General features: G+C 39.9%; 1 protein-coding gene across 13 annotated transcripts in view; it reads right to left on the reverse strand.

The window, feature by feature from the left end:
- The window catches only part of KIAA1217 (KIAA1217 ortholog), a 366,051-nt gene that overhangs the window by 97,402 nt on the left and 247,390 nt on the right, over positions 1-21,259 (reverse strand). For all 13 annotated transcript variants that reach the window (XR_005103749.1, XR_005103748.1, XM_037384151.1 and 10 more), the window contains one exon: positions 505-700. Coding sequence is in view for 11 of the 13 variants with exons in the window: in XM_037384151.1 (XP_037240048.1) it covers positions 505-700 (196 nt within the window). In the remaining 2 variants the exon portion in view is untranslated. The remainder of the gene's footprint in view (positions 1-504; positions 701-21,259) is intronic.

A 21,259-nucleotide genomic window follows, 5' to 3' on the forward strand; every position in this document is an offset into this window, starting at 1 on the left:
TCCTCTGCCTGGAAAGCCACTGCCATGCAAACACCAAATCTTTTCACTAAGAACTGGATCTGTTAGGCAATCTCTAGGTTTCTTCCAACTATGTCTGGCTTTGAAGAGATGACAGTGAAAAAGCCTGTGTCTCCTGTCTGAAAATGAGGGTGCAATCTTGTATTAAGTTCACTGCCACATGGTATGCAGGCTTGGTAAAAAGTATTTGCAATACCGGGTTTTAACCATTAAGCCAGCATTTCATGTCAGGGTGTGCATCTTTCTCCTTGTCTACCATGTTCCCAGCACACTTTCAGATCTTATGAAAATAATTTTGCCATTGCCCTAAGTTACCCAGCACGCCATACCGAGCTCACTTCCAAAGAACAACCCAACATTAAAAATAATGTGCTACCAAAGTCTTTACTTTTTAACCTCAAACTATTTACGAACTATTTTAAATGCACAAATGGAAAACGCAGGCTAAGAGCAGAGAGGAGGAGGAGGACCGAAGCAGGGTCTTACCCAGTGATCTTTCCTTTGTTTGGTTTGCGGACCGCACCACAGGAAGACTTGCCCGCGTACGGCTGCCCCTTGAAAAGGGGGTTGGAGAATCACCCTCAGACATGGCCTCTAAGGAATCAGCAGATGCTTCAGAGAGGTGTTCTGTCTGGTCACCCAAATGGGGCTGTGGGCTCTGAGACGGCTTTGGGCTTCTTGTCTGGAAAACAGAATATTGCATTATTGGTCTACTGAAACTGGAATATTGGGGGAAAAAACAATGAGAAGAAGGAAAAAGTCCAAACTTCTTCAAATACTGGTATGCTGAAGGTCACTTCTGCGTAGGTTATTTGGGAAAAGTGTCCTTAGGTATTCTGCTATGGTTTTTATGGTTGCACATCCACACTGCAAATTTAGTTGTTAACAAGGCCCTGAGGATAAGACATATGCTGAGGAGATGTATGGTAATGCCATTCCTTGCTGCTCAAACAACCACTATAGCATAGGCATCTACACACACACACACACACTCTCTCTCTTCCCCCTCCCCCCGCCTTCATGTCGACAAGTCTGCTAAGAAAAATCCTCTGAAAAGAAATGCTGTGATGCAGTTGTAAGCTATCAACCTCAGTATATTCTGCTGTGCCAACTGAAAGGTACAGGACATATAGCAAAGCCAAAATAGCCATCCAACATTTCTAGCAGAAATCACAAACAAGTATTTACTTTTCACTGCATTAGCATCAATCAGAAATGTCTTCATTAACTGACCAAACTAAGTATTTTTTACTGGGCAATCACAGTAGTAAACTGCTAAATACAGTATCTGGAAAAAGCTGACTCTCTCAGAAGAGGAAAGAAACGGTTGTATTTATGCACTTCTACTGACTTTTCATGGTAAGATCTGTCTAACAAAACCACACTCAACAGGAGACACAACGTCCTGAACGTTTTTTTGCTAACTGTAAGTAACATCATAAGTGCTTTCTACAAAGAAGGATTGCTTTAAGAAGTATACTCAACACTGTTCAGTGAAATTCCCCCAGCCACATGTTACTACTACTCTGGAAGAACGATTTTCCAGTCTCTCAAGCAAACTGTATCACAACAAACTGGAACAGACACTGTAGAAGCTGAAATTCAAGGCAAAGCAATCTTAATCTGTACCAAAACCAGTATGTAAATATGAACTTCAGAAAGGCCTATAATCAGCACCAGGCACAATGTCATAAAACACATAAGCTTTCCGCTTCCCTATCATTTAAGGTCAAATGCTAGTACATCAAAAATCCCCTGTATTAAAATCAACTTCAACTCTTGGTCTGAAGATGCTGTCAAGACCCAGGAAAGATTTTGCTTCTTTCTGGAAAGCCAAGATGACTTATCTTGCTGACATCTGGTTCCTTCAGTGGTTTTTCAAGTGAAATGAGGTGAGCTCAGTTCAGCAATAATATAATTCACATAATATTCCCTATGTGACCTTGAATGTATGAAGAACTTTAACTTTTATTAGATTTTCATTAGCTGGCTGTAGAGGCCTGTTGTTGCCAAGTTGTGCAGTTGCTCACGAACTACAATAAATTAGAAATACTTCACAAGAAAGCTAAATCCTCCAGAAATTTTTACTTTTGAAATGCTAATATTAAAATATTAGGTATTATCCAACGTCCTACAGTGAAATTTTGAAGAGTACTGAGTATTTGCAGGACTTAAAGCTAACAACATTTGTTCTCAGCAAACACAGGTATGCTTTGAAGTGCTCTGACATGGTCAGCACTAGGCTGCCGGTTGTAAATAAAGGGACTTGTGCCTGAAAATTGACAGACGTGACAAGTGACCTGCGAATGCAGAGAAAGAATTTGATTACTCAGTACTTCTTCATTCAACTTTCCAAAATGGCCTGGGAGCCATCACTGCTGAAGTATTTTATTTACATGGGCACATTACAGAAGTACTACCAAGCCAAGTCATTACAGCTTTGTAGTTCCTTGTACTGATTAATAACTTATCTATATATATCCATTGATAGAGAGCTGGAAGGCACATAATTCTCACTTTATAGAAAACCATAACTAAAAATAAAACAAGATGAAAAAAAAAGCAATTAAATCAACCTGCAAAAAGTCTTTAACTTCAGAGTTTGTTGGGAAACGGACTGCTTTTGTTTCTTTAAGAAAAAAAAAATCTGATAATATAAATCAGGATTATTTTGCTTTACTTTTGCTTATCTTTGTTTCATTTGAATCCCCAGATGTCATTTGAGAGATATAATTGCATGTATACAGTATATAGATACATATGAAAAGGTGCATATTTAAGCAGTAAGGAGATACTTCATTACCAGAAGCAACAGACCCAGCTTTAGCTGTGCAGTTGCCCAGCATGTCCTGTCAATGCACAGATAGAGCCAGCCTCAGCAATTCTGTGTTTCTTTGGTTGTCCCTGGGGCAATTCTTTGGGACCTAATATACAGCATCTCAGATCCCCCCTGAATAACGCTGCCATCATTACTGTGACTAAATGTATTGGATCTGGCTGAGATGGACTTAATTTTCCCCACAGCAGACCTCATATTGCTGTGCTTCGTATTGGTAGATAGAAAGTTGCTGATAACACATCAGTGTCTTGCTACTGAGCAGTGCAGCACAGCATCAAGGCTGTCTCTCCAACATTCCCCCCTCACCAGTGGGCTGGGGGGTGGGCAAGGTCTGGGGAGGGGACACAGCCAGGACAGCTGACCCAAAGTGACCAAAGGGATATTCCATACCATATAATATCTGTTCAGCAATAAAAGCTAAGGGAAAGGAGGGCAAGGTAGGGCATTTGTTATTATGATGTTTGTCTTCTGGAGCAAACACTACGCGTACTGAAGTCCAATTTCATGGGAAGTGGCTAGACATCACCCGCTAATAGGAGATATAGAACAAAACTTGTGTTTTCATTTGCTTCCGTGCACAGCCTTTGGTTTTATTTTATTAAATTGCCTTTATCTTGACCCATGATTTTTTTCCCATCGTATTTTCTCCCCCTGCTGTTCTGCTGAGGAGAAGGAGTGATAGAGCACCTTGGTGGGCATTTGGTGCCTAGCCAAGGTCAACCCATCACACTAAAACAGACCCTTTTTGGCAGCCCTCATTCCTCACCCCAGGTACTGCAGCCTCCGGAGGCACACTGGAGCCTCCTGAAGCAAGGCAGAGGCACTTCACAGGTTCTGTTCAGACATGAAGACCAGTCCTCCTCTTAACATACACCAGTGCAAATCCACAGCAGTTCCACTCTAGTAAGTGGAGTAATACAAACGTAAAACCAATGCAAGCTATGAATGAGATTCACTATATACACACATCTTGTTTATGGAAGGCTTCAAACTTTGCATTTCAGGTGTAATTCTGAATTTTAAACAGATTATAAAAAAAATCCTCAAACACAGTAACAATAGTGGGTTATTAAAGTAACCGAGAGATATGAGTGCATATTTAATAGGAAAGCATTTTTATTATTGGCATGATGCTACTTAATTATTAAGGGGGTTCCCAGGCAGTACTTCTTAGGAAAACCAGCCCATGAAGTAGGGAGAAGACAAGCAACATTTATGGAGCCATAACCTATGAGGACTTGTAAAGATAGTTAAAGAAAGCAGGGCCAAAACCTTCAGCACTATACAACCCTTATAATAATTATTCAGTGTGTTGATTCCAACATCAAATAAATAAGACAGATGGCAAAGAAATAATTAATAAGTAGTACCATATATATTTTTTCATATAATGTTCGCTAACATACTTTAAAAATATTCACAAGCTTCAGACAATATTTCAGGAAGTGTCCCTTTTAAGTACTTTTCAGGAACTATCACAGAGTATAAGCATTTACAAAATAAATATTTACCACAGAGCCCATATTTCAGGACCCATCTGAACCCAGCTAGAGTTGCAGCGCAGACTGCTGCTCCAAGAGTTGGGATGGCACCGTAGCTGCATGCTGCATAAATCCAGCGAAAGCCATGAACAGGGACATTACTGTGCCTGGGTGGCTGCCTTTTTAATGTATCTATATTTAATCTATATAGCAACGGGTAAACAACATAATATACCTAACAGAGAAGAAAACTCAAGACATGCCCACTAAGCAGTAGCACTATCCAAAATGAAAACATTTGTAAACAGATACTTCACATAGGCGTACAAACCCCAGGAAACACCAGCAGTTTCCATGCCACGCTTCTGGGATAAATGCCAGAAAACACAGGAAGGTTCAGAACTAGGCAGCGGGTCTCTCTTTTCCCCTGTGCCAGTACTTGTTAGGTTACAACTTCCTCAGCCATGGTCCTTCCACCCACCCAGTAGGTTAGGAGACATCCCCCGGCATGTTTCTTTGTGCAATAGCCTTGATTTTTCAGCCAGCTGAACCTCCTTCAAGACTTCTCTAAAAAAAAATCTTGCCTATGCTAGTCCTTGGGTAAGAAGCTCAGCAGAAAGGAAAGACCAAAAGAAGGGTGAACAATTCTGGTGAAAACTTTGATGTAATTGCACAGTGCTTTCAGATTTAGGACATAGTATTTTATTTACAATGATATAGATCCTTGTAACCTTTTCTGGGTATAAATTTAAGTATAACACGTGGAGATAGCTGTTACAAAAGATCCAGTATCTTCCAGCTACTCTTAGGAGTTCCAACAAGAATTAAAACTGTGGTTACCATGCCTTGCGACTGTTGTCTGTCTGTTACAGCTTGTTCAAAGCGTGCACTTGTACTGTATCTGCTTTAGCTCTTCCACTGACTCAGAAAAAAGTGCAAGGCTCTTTGAATGCAAAAAATTTCAGATAACTGGGTGTGAAATCAGAAAGTACCTGAATAAGGAAAAGTTAAATACTGCAGAGACGCCACTGTAATAAGCAGTCATGGGGGACCAGAGGTGTTCATCAAGTTGCATGCATGCTTCTGCCTCTGGCCCTCTGCTCCTGTTTGCCTCTACTAATCCTCTTACCTTTTTGTTCCACCCGGTTTTACGGCTCTGCTCTTCATACCATCCTCCTATGCTCATTTCCAGTTATTTTCCATACTAATCTATACAACTGAAACCTTTTGCTTTCTTTCTTTTTAAAAAAATTAAAAAATCTCTCCTGCAAATTTGCTTCACACATTTTCATAAACAAAAAAGATCTAAGAAAAAAATCCCATGACCTGAAGGATTTAACTTCATCTCTTGATCAATTCACACTTTTTATTTCCTGTCTCCAGGTACTTCCTTAGCCTTTATTTTGACAGAAGCGTCTCTCTTTAAGAGAAGAACCTTATCATACATTTCTTCGAAGATGTTAGCACTCCTGGCAGAGTACAAATAGTAAACAAAGACATCAAAAAATAATAAAGCGCTAGTAAAATAACTCTTTCCTAGCATGTATTCTAAAGAACACACCTCGCGTAGGCAACAAACCCCCTCCATTTGAGTCTTCTTGACATTTCAAATAAAGAAGAAAAGTTAAAAGAAAAATGGAAACTTGCTTTTCTTGACCTTCAGAAAAACTGTTTGTCCTGTGACTTGTGCCGAAGATAGCTAAAGGATATGTGATAGACTGCAAATATGCATATAAACAGGCTGTGTTTAATGTACAATGAGTTTATCCATTCTGAAATATTGTCCCAGCAAATGAGCTCTTATTACTGCAACAATAATATTTCTTCTTCACATTTGTCTCAGATCCAAATTATGGTTGTCTGAAGGAAGGATATGCTTTTTCCAAAGACAGAGTCTTTGGGGTCCCATATTAACACAACTACAGTGTTTTACTTGTCTGGACATGCTATTAGTGACATGTTGCTTTTGGAGAGAAAGTGAATACTACCCACATTTTCTTACTTTTAACCATTTATTGTAACAATCTTTTCCCTAGCACTTTCTCAGAGAAGTTAAAAGCTTATACATATCTATATAAGCTGAAGTGCATATTGCATCTTTGCAATGGATGTATTTGGATGCTCTCTGTCACTGGGGGAACTGGGGGCAGGGAGATGATCCAGCAGCTGAATGCAACATAAAACCATCTTTCGTTACAACCTCACTGTTCTCTGTGTGTTATTATGCCATTATGAGAGACAAAAATCTATGGCATCTTGCTTTCAGACACCAGCAGTTGGAAATGGTACCATACCAGGAGCAGGCGCACGCTAGCATCTGTGCTCTCAAGAGCTGAAGAGAGCAGGAGGATAACTGCCCACTCAACACTGTGCAGACTCTGTAGGAGTTACGCTGCTCCCTGATGCCTGCTCATGTGCTACGGGTGTCTCCTGCTTTTATTTCTGTATTTTGAACACAAATGTTTCACAGTTTTCTGTTGAATCTATGACGACTTACATAGCTGGTCCTTGCTCACAAGCACTCTCAGTTTGGTGGCAACCTTAATTTTTATGGTATGAATGGCCAGAAGCCTTTCCTCCTTGATAAGGAGAAAGACAGTGCCTGAGCCATGGTTACCCACAACCCCCAGCACCGAACCAAGCCACCTCACTTGCCTGTAGCCTCCCTGAGCGAGGCATGTTCCCGTTGGATGCTGCCCGAGCTCCCGCCTTGGCTGAGGCACCACTGGCTGCCTCCTGCCACCAGCTGTCCTGAGGGAAGCCTGAGCTCACCATACACACCACAGGAGCAATGCAAGCAGAGCAAAATCACAGAGCCCTCCCCAGGCCACCTGCAGCACAGTAATTAAGCAAAGCAAAGCATTCAGTGTACACGAACCTGAGGCACAGCACCAGTGCAGATCTTTTCATGCTCTGAGGACGGGAGAAAACAGACCCAGAAGAATTTTCCCAAGTAAGGTAAAAGCAAGCGCTCCCCTTCCTTTCCAGCATGAATGAGAAATAGGGGAAGAAAACTCAGCCAGTGGCACCAGCTGCTACAGGAAGGTGCTGCATTAAAACCTGGTAACGCTCGGTCACAGCCGTGCCTTACCAGAGCCTATTGCTATGGCAGGCTCAGGACACCATGCCAAGTGGTTATTGTCCTCCATTCTGTGAATTTATCTGAAGGCAAAACTCCTCCCTCCTTATGACAGGATCTTTACCACCACTCTGTTATTTACTGATGCTGATCCCCGTTTCTTTCACCTAGCGAAAAAAAACATATCTAATGATGTGTCAGAATTTATCTGCCATATTTTAGGCTGGAATCATATTAAAATCACCCTAAAAATCTGCATGTTTTCCCAGGAGCCTTGCTAGCTCCTGTTGGTGGCCAGCTGCATGCTCCCTGCTATGGCAAGCTGCCAAAACCCATTTCTTTTAATCCTGAGTACTGTGAATCATCAAGCAGGACATCCACAGGCTGCTGACTCCTGCTTGCCCTTCACAGGACCATGGCTCGCTCTTCAGCAGGGTGATCCCCAGAGTTAGTATAAAAAATTTTCATGAAACTGACTGACATGAAGCAACATTTTCAAACTTTGGTTTCTAACTGTAAGCGCCTAGACAAATTTAAGCCTGTTTTTCAGGAAAGCTGTGTGTTTACAATAAAGATATTCATTAGAAGCAATAAAAGCTGTAGGTGCTCAGCACTTACGCTGCCAGACCTCTTATTCATATGTTTAATTGCAGGAACTTGCATTTGAAAATGTTGCCCCAAGGAACTCAGCAGCCCGTCTAAGAGCAACTTAATTGGTCCAGACAAGTCCAGACTAAAATATGCAACATGCTGTGGCATCTCTTTGGAATACATGAAATGTCAGAAAAACCCAAGCCATCCACCTTAAAGTGTAAAAATACTTCTCAGTGTGTTTCTGTCCAAATCCAAAGTTTTCTCTTTCTACGAACACCAGTCTGAAATTTTAAGGTAGAAACTGAAGTAAAATGATAGACCAAATTAACAGTCACCCACTGGTAATGAGAAAAATCACACCGAATGAAAGAAATCTTTCATTTTAAAATAAAATCAGTAACACACTGCTTTATTCTATTGCTTTATGACATGAGGTATTTATTTATATGTGATAGCCAAATTTAAAAAGTGACTGACCACCTAACTATTTTCCCCTGCAAAGGCTGCTATGGCTCCATCAATTTTGCTCACAGCAAAATCTGTTCTTTCACAGTCTCTGTCATATTCTTGCATCATAGCTTCAGTTTATTATTACTTTGTTTAAATAAGTTATCCATAAATTCCAGCTGGACATCAACATTTGTCTTAATTAAAATCTTGTGGCAGTTTCAGTTGGAAGCGATTTCTCTTTTCCCTCCTAAAAACCCTACTGTGAAGTATTCACGAGCCAGCATGACCCCTTGTTTCATCCGGGAGATGGCTGTGTTTCATCAGCAGCGGGTGAGGTAACTCCTACCTACACAATCCCCAAAACCATCATGAGAACTCCGAAGATTAAAAGGGATGATTTAAACAAAAAACTGTCATTATGCTGATTAAAGGGGAAAGATCTTTACATGCTTAAAACCACATGCAAAAAGGAGGGGTGGGGGCTGCGAGAAGGAATATATACCAGATGCCTAAATGTACCTAGGGGACAGTGTGTTCTGATTCAAGAAAATTATTATCTACCCATCCCTGTTCTCCCACACATGTCCCTAAGGAAAATAGGAGAAAGGTCTGTTTTTGTGGTGTCTGTTTCCCAAAGCAAAGTAACATGATGCAGCGGTCCTGGAAAAACCTGTTTTTCTGTGTTTCTACGAGCTAAGGACTTCTTAATTAACGTGCTATTTTAAAAATAACTGAAAAAAGAGCCATCAACACTAAGGCTAGTGAGTGGGAGCAAGGTCTTCGGGGCAGGGTGTGAGCCACCCACCCTGGGGGCCGTGCCAGCAGCTGGTGGGCACTGCCAGCACCCAGCAAGAACAAACACCCAGGAAAAGCAAGTGGGAGGCAGAGCTGCCTCCAGCAGCAGCACACCCACACCAGTGACTTATTTATAGCCTCTGCTCATGGAAGTAAACGTGTGATGAAGTGCTTATCAGAGCTTGTTGCTCCAGCATGGAAAGTTAGGGGGCTGCTGCAAGAGAGATGCCTGTGGAAGAGACGAGCTTCTCCAGCTCATCTCTTCCAACTTGTCACTGTGCCCTTTTCCTTCTTTTTCCCTCCCTCGAGGCCATCTCCTTGGTGAGGGAGCAAGAAGCCTTGCTGCTCTCCACACCTCTGCCTCTCCCACCCTTCCCTGTGGTCGGCATGTTTATTGGCCTACTTAAATCCTGTAAGCGGAAACAAAACCAGCTGGGAAGTGACAAATCAGGTGCAAACAAGCCACTGTGCGCTCCAAGTGCTCCAAGGCCTCATTCCTCGCCTGCAGAGCCTGTTATCTTGGTGCTTTTGCAACGGCACTTTTGACTACAGTAGAAACCATGCAGGGGCACCTTTTACATACGCATCTGAAAGGCATGTGCGCATGCACTGCCTGGGTGGGGAAAAAAGCAATTGTGGTAGACATCCATTCTATGTGGCGTTACAAGCCATATAGAAAAGGAAAAGGAGCTTGATAGGACAAAAGGTGAGCTACAGGTGACTTCACAGGTGCACACTGTACATTTAACAACATTTTGCAAGTTGTTTTGTTAGTTGCAACTAAGGCATGTCAAATACAAAAACATTTACTGCTGAACCACAGAGCTGTCCTTAACGTTGCAGCAAGACTTTTACCCCTTAAGCCAGTTCCAAGTATGTATAAATACATAAATAAAGTTCGAACTGGGACAGCTGGTAGGGATCATTTATTTAACTAAGACCTCCCACTGAATTTTAGTGGATTTCAAAGTATCAAAGAGTGTGGACTTCGTGTCTATCATGCCATTAAAGGAAAATTCAGAATTAAAAAAATGTCAAAGGATGCACATGCATCACACTCCCATGTTCAATTAATCTAACAGATGACACTTCACTACCGTGAAATACAGAGGGAAAAAGCATGCAGATCCATATTTATTTGAGAACACTAGTTGTGGAGCAAGACACACACAATTAAAGGGTAACAATCTCAATCCACAGCAGAGTGCAGAAAAAAGAAAGTACAGTACTAACTCTCTGAGAGGATTCAATTTTCATCAAGTACCTTTGAATGTCAAGTTCTGAATGAAGGGAGACCAACATGCACTGCAAAACCTGTGGATCAAAGAGAGAAAAGAAAGGAAGGGGGAGAGATAATTGTTAACAGGAAAAGAAAAAGGAGAACAATAGAAATTAAAAGAGAATAACCTGTACGTACTGAAAGTATACTGAGTAAAGGAAGAGGAGAGGAGGAGAGGCGGAGAGAGGTCACTGAAAAATAATGAAGGAAAGGCATATGTGCCAGGGACCAATATGCTCTGTCCATACATAATAAGCAATACTCTCAGGACCCTTGTTGGACTCTGTTCAGATATGCTAGATGTGATGGTGTGTCAAAGAAATGGAGAATGTTCTTCTAAGATAAGAGTTAATGGCAGAGAGCTGAGCCACACAGATTCAAATATATATCTGACAAGCAACCATATCTGGCAAGAAACAGCAAAATATGCATTCTTCCTAAGAAATGATACAACTCTTGGCTGGAGTTAGCAGCAGCCATTACACTTCTGTGTTGGTATCACACTTACTACAGAGACGTGGAATCCTTCAAGCAGAACTTAGAAATACTGTATTACTCTTGATTAAACAGAACTTTCAAAAGAATAAAAGAAAAAACTATGGTATGATTAAAAAGTGTTCTGCAGTCACATCACTTTACTATTCTACATCTGATTTTAAAGCACATAGAATGTGAAAATGTGCTAAAAGAAGTTTAAAGGCCAAAAAAACCCCTTGAACGTTTTTTCCCTCCAACACATGAATGACATGCAAATTGGAGGGGAAATTGCCTACTGCTGTTTGAGTCCTTTTAGGGAGAGGTCCTATATTTTCCTTAATCTTCATTTGCCTGTGGGGTGGAGGTAGGGGTAAAAGATTTTATATAGTGCTCTGAACAACCTTCTCTGAGCAATCGATTCCTCCTTCAGCCAGAGTCAGGCTCTCACAACTGCTGCTGCCCCGTTCAGAGCATGCAGCTATTCATGCCAGGCAAAGAAATGGAACTACTTTGATAACAAGGATGTCATTGTTAAGAAATCTTATTTAGCCAGTAATTATAATGCCAACATAATAATTAAGACAGTAATTCGAAGAATCTTTTGAATTTTATAAACCCAGAGGATATGAGCATATGAGAGCTGATTCCAGGGATGAGATAAGCAACGTGTAACTATGCTGTGTTTTTTCATGTTTTTGTCGATTGGATACTTTGGAAGGGCAGTACCATTTATTTAAAGAGAACAATAGATCATTTTTCTCCCTATGATAAATGCATCATTTAGAATTGTTCAAGTAAAATGCGATTTTTACAAATAAGCTATTTATGCAAACACAGTACAAATTAAATGTAGCCTTCCGGCAACAACTGGATAAATTCCAATTCCAAACCACAAAGACAAAACAGTCTCTTGCTAATGTCTCAGTAATACTGATGTTTTTTCATGGTTTTATAATGTCACCACCCCAAACATGTAAGCCTGAGAAGTTCTATTTGCCCTTTAATTAAACTATTCTCCTGAGTAAAAAGAAAAAAAGTTATGGATTCTCTAAAGACTACATCGCACCTCACTGCCAAATGCATGAGACTTCCAAAGAAAAAATTCACGCTGCACGTTTGCTTGATATTCAGGCATCATTACATATCAAGACCACGCTTTGGAACAGAGACTACTCTGCATCACAGCACCATTCAGAGCCCAATAGTTGCCCTCCCTGAAGCCATTGCATAGCATCAACTTGAGTTACTTAGTTTCCTCAGATCCTGTCACCTCATGGGGAGTTAGAACTGTGCTGCTTTTCTCTGGACTTTCCTACTCCCAAAGGAAGTGAAATATCAATCCTGACCTAAGGGCAGGTGAGGAAGTGGGGAAGGCTGACGAAACCAGCAACACTTCCCACCCTCAATCCGGGGAAAATGTTGTCTGTATCCTTACCTCTCCCCCTCCTCATACAATAACACAGTATTTATTTTAAAGTAGATTAATGACAATTTGCAGTTAAAAATACAAAACTAGTTCACCTAGATCCAGAAGTCTCTCCCTCCTCTTACAGGAGTTGATCTGAAATCATACAGATGTGATACAGGACTAAGAGTTAGCATTCCCTGAATAAACACAGTCTTGCAAGAAAAAAAAAAAAGAACCACGCACAAATACAGAACAGCAGCAGTGCAGCAGCAGGCTTCACCAGTTCCCACATAAGGTAGTACAAGGAGGCAAGTAAGGCCTCTACAGTATTATATAGCCAACTTCAGATCACCTAAAGAGGATCCAGACACACCAATATGGGAGAAATATTATCCAGACTATTACTGCAGCCCACATAAAGATCTTATGATGAATGAAATTTGAAGACATTTGGGTCTGCATCCAAACCTGAAGCATGGCTTCCTTTGGAACTTTACAAAATATTCCTTAACTTTCTATACTCCTTTCCAAACTCAACACCACACTGACGCCTTCATCAGCACTCTATGACCTCAAAGGTATTTAAAGAGGGAAAACAATAATGATCTATTTCTTCCTTTCCTCCTAGGTTGTAGGGGAATATTAATTTTTTTCCATCTGTGGGCATGCATATAGATATATATAGTCCACAATGATGGGAAATGAATTCAAGGACAACTTTGCAATTTCCAAATGCAGCAAGGGCTGCAATCTCGTCCACCCTAGGGACAGGTTCCTGGGACAATCCCCCATCTCCTACTTCCCTTGCTGGGTCTAGCATTGTTCCAGAGGGATGAGGTATCAGAGCCAATACCCAGTATGAGGGGTGAAACAGGATGTTGTAGCAAATGCCACAGATTAAAAGACCCTGGACTTAATTTACTAAGAAACAGAGAGCTGTAGAGTGCAGAACACTCAACTAACATGCTCTGAGCAACCTCTGCTGGCCAGTAGATAGGATCCCATGCCTCCTCCTAAATGGAGTTGTACAGAGCCTCTGATTTTATTCCCGTATATGAGAGTGCAGATCTCTAGCTGGCTTGAATGAACATTACTTGACCAGCTTGAACAAATGAGAACAACCTATAAGAAGTGGGCCTGACCCAATGAGCTGGAAGAATGACAGGGATTTGCACTGTCTGTTACAAACACCCTCAGTGCACAGAGGCTGCTGTTGAAACTAGTGTTAAGTCTTCATGAGATGTGAAAGCACATAACCAGAACACAAGAGATACCAACTCTTGTCCACGTTGGACTGGCATGCAAAGAAACAGATTAATACAGGCAGGTAGACATATAAAGGTAATATGGAAAAAATCAACAAAAAAGCCTAAGTAATTGTCTCTGGAAAAAAGTGGAAAATGTTAAGAGGCCAAGGAGGAGAGTGGAAATCAGGGCTGGGACACAACATGCAACTACTAGAAGGATTGCAGAGCCTTGCTAATGGCGAGTGGGATGGGCTGTTACATGGAAAAAAAATAATTGCAGGCGCCAGTCTTTATTGTAATGAGAAAGGTACCAGAGATAAAGGAAAGAGCTGCCAGGCTTGTTGCTTTTGAACTTTAAACCTAAACTGAGTGAGTGGTGGCCCTGCAAAAAGGTGTAGAAAGGTAAGAGTCATAGAAGAAAGCAAAGTTGCCAGGAACGTGCTCTGAATGTCATCAAATGAAGTCGTAAGAAAAGTCTGGTAAATTCCACTTGTAAGGTAGTACCTAAAGGATTAGCGTGCAGTAACTTAGGGAGGACAAGTATTAATATCTTGGGGCTGAGTGGCTGTATTAGTCATTATCCCAGGGCCTTCAAAACAAGGGTGAATGAACTGTAAGTCTGCCTTGCAGGAGCTGCTTGCTAAGCAGCTCACAGGAAAGCATTCACCATTTTAAGCAGGATCAGGCCTGTTGAACACTGAAATTCTAAGTCTTCAAAGGAAAACACAGATGCCCGAGACATTTGTGTTGATGATTTAGTCGGCGACATCTGTCCCCCTGAGTCAGTCTGAAGTAATGTCACAGGAGGATGCTAGGAGCGCAGTGTGCTCCCACTGCATGAATACAGCACTGCTGTTCTTGCTGGCAGTGATGATACAAGCCAAAGTGCCTTTTCACTGAGGTACTGGTAGTGCTGTGAAAGTGGAGAAATCAAGGAGCATGTTCAGCTTTCCTCTTTTTTCAGTCTGTGTAATACACCCTTAATTTATGTTTCTCATGGATTTCAAAAGGGAAACCCTTACAAAGGCAGAATACATTGAACGCATCACATTTATCATGGGTCACCCAGGAAGATGACACAGCTGCTGAGACAAGGAGAGCTAAAATCAGAGAAATGTATGGGTATGGTATGAAGCAAAGCTGGGTTAGCCAGGACATACAATGCCAATTAGCGTTCCCTAGGCTTACAGTCTCTGGGTGAGATCCTGCAGAGACATGCAATCAGCAGACGCTGGAGGGAAACAACACTGAAAACACAAAGGGCTAGAGATGAGTATGTAGATGATGATACACAACTAAAAGAGATGCTGACTCATAAGTCCTCTTACACAGCTTGAAACTGAAGGAAGGAAATGAGGATCAACTGCCTATTTCCTGCGCACAATGGTTTTGTAGGGAGGATGTGAAAAAGTGATGTTTCTCAACAATGCTGGGATGGGAAAAAGGCAGGATGGTAAGTCAGTTGGGTTCAGGCCAAAGAGGTTCTTCCAACAGAAATTTTAAGCACACAAGTGTCTGCCAAAGAAGGGAAAGGGTGAAGTCTTATCGCATGAAAATACAGTCAATGTACAGGTTCACCTGCAAGCAATCTGCAAGACAGCATTTAAGTAGCTGCAAGAAAACACAGAGATGGTCAATGACAAATGGCTCAAAAGGAAGCACAGAAACAAAAAGACCAGTGAAATGTAAACCAGGAATGCAGTCAGAGAGATGAGAACAAAGGAAGAGGTCTGCACAAAACATTAGGGCTTCTTATGTTTCAGAATTTACGTTTTCCAGCACACTCCACATCTACAGCATCCCTCAAACTATGTATGTTCTTTGGTTCCAAATCATTGAACATTACAGCTGAAAATGAAATGTGTTAACTTGGCAAAGGTTTGGGTTTTTTTTATTTCCAAACAACAAAAAAGTGAAGAAGGATCTCCTCTTCATTGTTGGTTTTGTCTTTTTCTCAGGTTTTAAAAAAAAATTCCTAAAAACTTGTGCTTCAATTAATATTAGTGAGGATTAAAGCTAAGATAATATTTTATATAATTGCATATGGTATTTCCTAAACATTGAAATCAAACAACTAGAACTACACAAATCTTAAAACATCTCAAGGGAATCCAGATCACATTCTAAATTGCACTTTTTTTAGAGATGAAATAGTTACACCTTTAAAGTAAAAAATAGTCTGGTATTCAAGAGGTTCAGTAGTTCTCCAGGGGCAAATAGCCTTCCCCCTTCTGCTGCCTCTCCACCCACATGGAGATGCTATGCTGAAACTCCGTATTTTTGCACTGTCTAAGCACATATACTACACCTCATGTGCAGTATCAAGGAAAAACACTTTGTTCACCGTAGATGATTTAGAAGTTTAGGGGGTTTTAAGCAAGATCCTGCAGCATACTGTGTTTTTCAGTCTTGGCTGCATCATGGATTTATGCTTAAAGGTATATAATTAAGCACATAATTAAGAATTATCATTTAAGAAGTCCACGAGACTATTTTCATTAACAAAGTTAGGCTTAAACTGATCATCTGGTTGTTCTTGGGCCCTATCATCTACAGTGGTGAATGCTCACCAGACTCTTTGGTTTCCACATTTCACACAAAAGCAAGCAAGAAAATAAGTAAAATAAATTAGTAAATTAATTAAAAATAAAATAAAATAATAACAAAAGAAATTATGATTTGTCTGTCCCCAGCTGCATTATTTAAGTATCGCTGTGCAATGCAACATGCAAACCCAGACTGGTTGGTGCAGGCTGGAGAAAAAAATGATGGTTGGGTCTGGTTTCTCTAAGGTAATCTGTGAATCTGAAACATCACTCTTCTGTGAAGCTAAATTCTGTATGCGAAAAGCATATATTGTACAGACATGGAAGACTGAAAAAAGGCTGGCTGAAGATCTCAAAATTGGTTGCCTAATGAGGTGTACAAGGAGGTACCTCACTGTGCCTCCTACTAATTCTGGTAAGATTTGCAGGGAACAGAGCAATATTGAATTAGTGGTTCAATTAGGGGGGTTCAGCTATGGACATGTAATATCTGAAATAACTGGCAGTTTAAATATGGACTCAGACACCAAGCTTTACTAAGTCAAGTGGCAAGAATATTGTCCACCATTTTTTCTGTATCTGTCCCACAGATAGAGCTGGGGACAATTAGACAAACACGGTATCTTTGCTTCCAATAGTCTCTCCCATTTTTCATTCCCTTTCTCCTATTGTTATCATCTCCTCTTGGAATCACAATATATTGCTGAAGATAAAAACCAAAAACCTATTAAAAATCTTTATAAAGGAATAAAGAAACAAGGATGACCTAAGAAGGAAATAGGAAATTTTCATGAGCTGTCTCCAGTATTTTCAAAATTAAGTAACAGAGAAAATACGATGTTTAAAGAATACAGCTTTCCTCTCCCTCATTTTTCTGTGGTATTTTTCTCTCAGCTTTATTTAAACAACTGGCTGACCTGGTTATTCATACAATAACAATCACTGAAAAGCACAGTATGGTGTATGCAATGACAACTGATGGTCTACTGAGAACAACATCCTCCAAAATGCAGAAAAACACATGGCCTTGTCATCTTCTATTGCTCAGATTTAATTGTAATGTTTCTTTTATATAAGTTCTTTCTTTTAGACTTAATTTGAGCCTTCACTATTGATTAAATTACCTTATTTTCTAGGCCATGGTCAGTTCATCCAATTAAGCCTTATAAAAGTTACTCAAATTGATCAAAATTTGGATTATTTCCTATAAAAATGAGAAGGTTATACAGGAGTTGCTCCCCTGCCACACCACCCCCCACCCCCCCCCACCCCCCAAAAAAAAAAATAAATCTATGGTAATTGCTCAGAAGAGAGCATAACAAAAAATGTGGCTGTATACACATCCTGTTCCACCTTTCTGCTATTTTCCTCTGTAAGGAAAAACAACATTAATGGACAGATTTTCTAATAACTTAAACACCACAACTCCAAATGATGGGAACTGCAGGTCTCTGCCAAAGAACCATCATTTTAACTACTGCCCTAGACAACTTTAGAAAGGAGCTCATGCAGTATAGTACCTGCCTACGTCAGGATGCTAGGGGAGTGCACCCAGTAGCCTGCTCTTGTGCTCAGCTCTTATGGAAAGCCATAAGCTGCTTCATTTATGTGCTTCAGTGGGCCTAATTTCCTTTAAGAAAACAGCTTGCAGAGCAGAAACAATTTAAAGAATACCCATTGAGGACAATCTGGGTAAGACAAATCAATACAGAACTGTAGAGGCTATCCTGTTCCTTGGTGAGTGTTCTCTATACCAATTATTTCTTGATATATTAAAGCATTTTAGAAAACTTTCCTTTTTCTCTAAATTCCTCTAAATCAGAATTCCCTTGAACACAGAGAAATGGGTGAATAAATTTGGTTATGTTCACTTTAAACTGCATACAGCAGTAATATTCCAAAGGTACTCTAATGCTCTCCCCCACAAAAATCCAGTATCTTTAAAAAAAAATATTTTTTTCTAAATTCTTGTCATAGTAGGCCCACAAAGGTAAATTCTTGTCTTAGTAGGCCCACAAAGGTCCAATTAGAGCTTTCCATGGTCCAAGAGTTTGGTTCCCATCTCAGTCTTTACAAAACTACTTTTCCTGTCCTTGGCCCTTCATATACAACAGAATTCATAGTACCCATCTACCTTACAAGGCTTCTGCAATAATTAACTCATGAACAGTTTCCAACGCTCTGCAGGGAAAACTGCTATAGAAGAGTATCACATTTATACACCACATTAAGTTTGCTGTTAACCTCCTGTAAGGATCAGTCTCAGCACAGTAGTGAGGTTCTGTTAACCACAGCCTCTTAGAATTTCTCTTAAAACACCTAAAACTTTGAACTACATCAAACATAAGAAGCCTATCTGTCTTATTATTAACTGAATTTATTACCTTCCACCCTTTCTTAAACACATGCCTGTCATCTACACAATTACAAGAGAGATATGAGCTCAGAAATGCCTTTGTGCAGCATATACCAGCTTATACTCAAATAGGTGTAGAGTAATTAGAGTGGAATCCAGCTGAACAAGTCAGTCTTATTATCTCATAATAACAGTTATCTCATATTAGTGAGATAAATAAATATTAAGCACATATAATGCTATACACAAACGGTGAGATTCCACAAGGTCCTGAGTGAATCCTGGTTTGGATACAATCAGATATCACTGCTATGATACTAGGGGCTAATTAACACCAGCCAACATTAAGCTATAGAAAATTATCTTGACATCATTATTGGAAAACAACACTAAGTTTTCATTGATAAGGACATTTAAATATTAATTTCAATTTCAGATTTTTATATAGATACATTAAAATATTATGTATTGTTCAAATGTCCTCATTGCAATACGTTTTCCTACATATGCAAAAACTACTTCTTAAAATTAACTACTCACATTTAAGGGATACAATGTAAAACCAATAATAAACAAACCCTAATGTCAGCTCATTAATCAGAAATGTCAGTTCGAGTATATCCATTTGGAAACAATAGATGGATGCTACTGGCTTTATAAGCGTTACAGAACAGGGAATCGAACTAGAGTTGGATTTCAAGAGCTGATGTCATCATTGTTCACAAGCCAACACAGGGCTTTAAAACTGAAAAGAATTTACAGCATGTAAAATGGTTTCCAACTTGTAAGGGGTGCAGGCCCCGTGCCAGTGGATAATAATTTGCAATATATTTTAGGGTTTTTCAGAGGAGAAACTGGGGGAGGGGATATAGCACATTCACGCAGAAGGGCATGTGCAATTAAATATTCTTATGTGCTACAGATGTCTGTCTAAAATCTTGTATAAGCATTTGAAGACAACAATACATTTCCCAAGTTGGGATCTTTCCTTTTTAACATCTTTGTTCATCAAAAAGCTTTACAGTTACAGCGCTAGCACCACTCATAACGACAAAGTATCAAAACTTAAGAGAAAGCAAGCCTAATATGAGCTAATAGATGTATCTTCTGGATATCACAGGGAGATGCAGTGAAAAGAGTATGCACATCTGAATTTTCTCTGCTGATTTACTTTTTATTTAGCACATATGCATTAGTATTCTTAGCACTGCTGAAAATTTACCAAATCAAAGGTTAAACCTTCAAAATGAAGTAATCTTTAGTCGACAAAACCAGATGAGCAGTACATAGTTTCTTCAGCTCTTGCATGAACATTCAATGACCTCACGTTCCTCAGTGCCTTCCCTCCCCTAAATTCAGCAAAAGACAGTATCATCTGTTCAAACAAATACACAAATATTTGAAAAAGCTGTGTCTCAGTCTCTTTAACTACATGGCACAGTCTTCACTAGCCAATAAATACTGTAACCAGAACACAATGTAGGTTTGTATTTGAGCATTATCGATTTGCCTGCTTACTGAAACTATTGCAAGCATGTGTCTCACGATTTGCAGGTATGCATGCAACAGGAATCCTGCCTCTGTAGAAGCTCATGGAATGTGTTTTGCTACAGGCATTAAAAGAGGGCCAGGATTTCATCCCTACAGTGTCACCTTCTTTTAGTGTCTCTAAGCCTTAAAAATTAATTTGAAAGGTTCAAAGTGAAGAAAGAATGGTTTCTAACGTATTGTTCTTTCTGGAATTTTCTGAGAATAATTCAGTTTCCAACAAGTGATTCCATAGGAAATTACTTATAAAGCAAAACACACTGGCAGTGATCCTTTTTATATGTGCCTGGACATGGGTGAAGGTGCCTAACCTTGTGAAAATAAATGTGTTAATAAGACTCTGCAGACATTCTAGGGTAGTTTTTGCCTGCTTTGTCTTGGTGTTATCTTGGAAACTAGAAAATAATTCCTATTTTGGCCATGGAGCAATACTTACATTCTTTTTTTTTCCTTTGTTCCTCGTCATTCATTTGCTTATTTTTCTTGGATAGAAATAAATCTTTATTCTCCAAACAGCCGTGAAATGCATATTCTCTGTTTCCCAATATCAAGACCTCCTATTCTCTGATGTAACAGTTAGTAAGAAAAATTCTTTGCATGGTAGGTTACAGAATCTTAGTGTGTGTTGTAGAAGTGCATTTTTCCCTTCAGTGTCCTCAAAAGATTATCTTCTTGCTTGCAACTTGCATCAGTTCTGATTGAGAGAGATGATGACCCTGAGATCTACTCAGCAGCATTACACTACTCAACATACTGTTCACAACAAAAACTGATGACACAGGTATAATTGGTATCATGAATAACCTCCAGGCTGACTAGCTAGAAAACAGAGCTCTTATTCCCATCCACACAGAAAGGAGATGCAAAGATAGTTTATCTTGCAGATAATAAATGTATGACAAATATTCCATACTACAGCATACTTTCAGCAGACTGCTGCAGAAGAGAGACTGAGGAACTTGTGTTTTTTGGTTTGGTTGTTGGTTTTTTTTTTTAATCCTGAAGGTTCTGGGCAAAAGTAATTCAAAAACTTGAAAAGAACTTGAAAAGATATTCTGATCTGAGTAATTCAAGAGGGAATTCTAAGTTCTTATGGAGACATGAAAATATTCCAGACTTGTATTCACATTGACTGCATTATC

This window comes from Falco rusticolus, chromosome 4 (assembly GCF_015220075.1).
Source record: "Falco rusticolus isolate bFalRus1 chromosome 4, bFalRus1.pri, whole genome shotgun sequence".
NCBI classification, from domain to species: domain Eukaryota; kingdom Metazoa; phylum Chordata; class Aves; order Falconiformes; family Falconidae; genus Falco; species Falco rusticolus.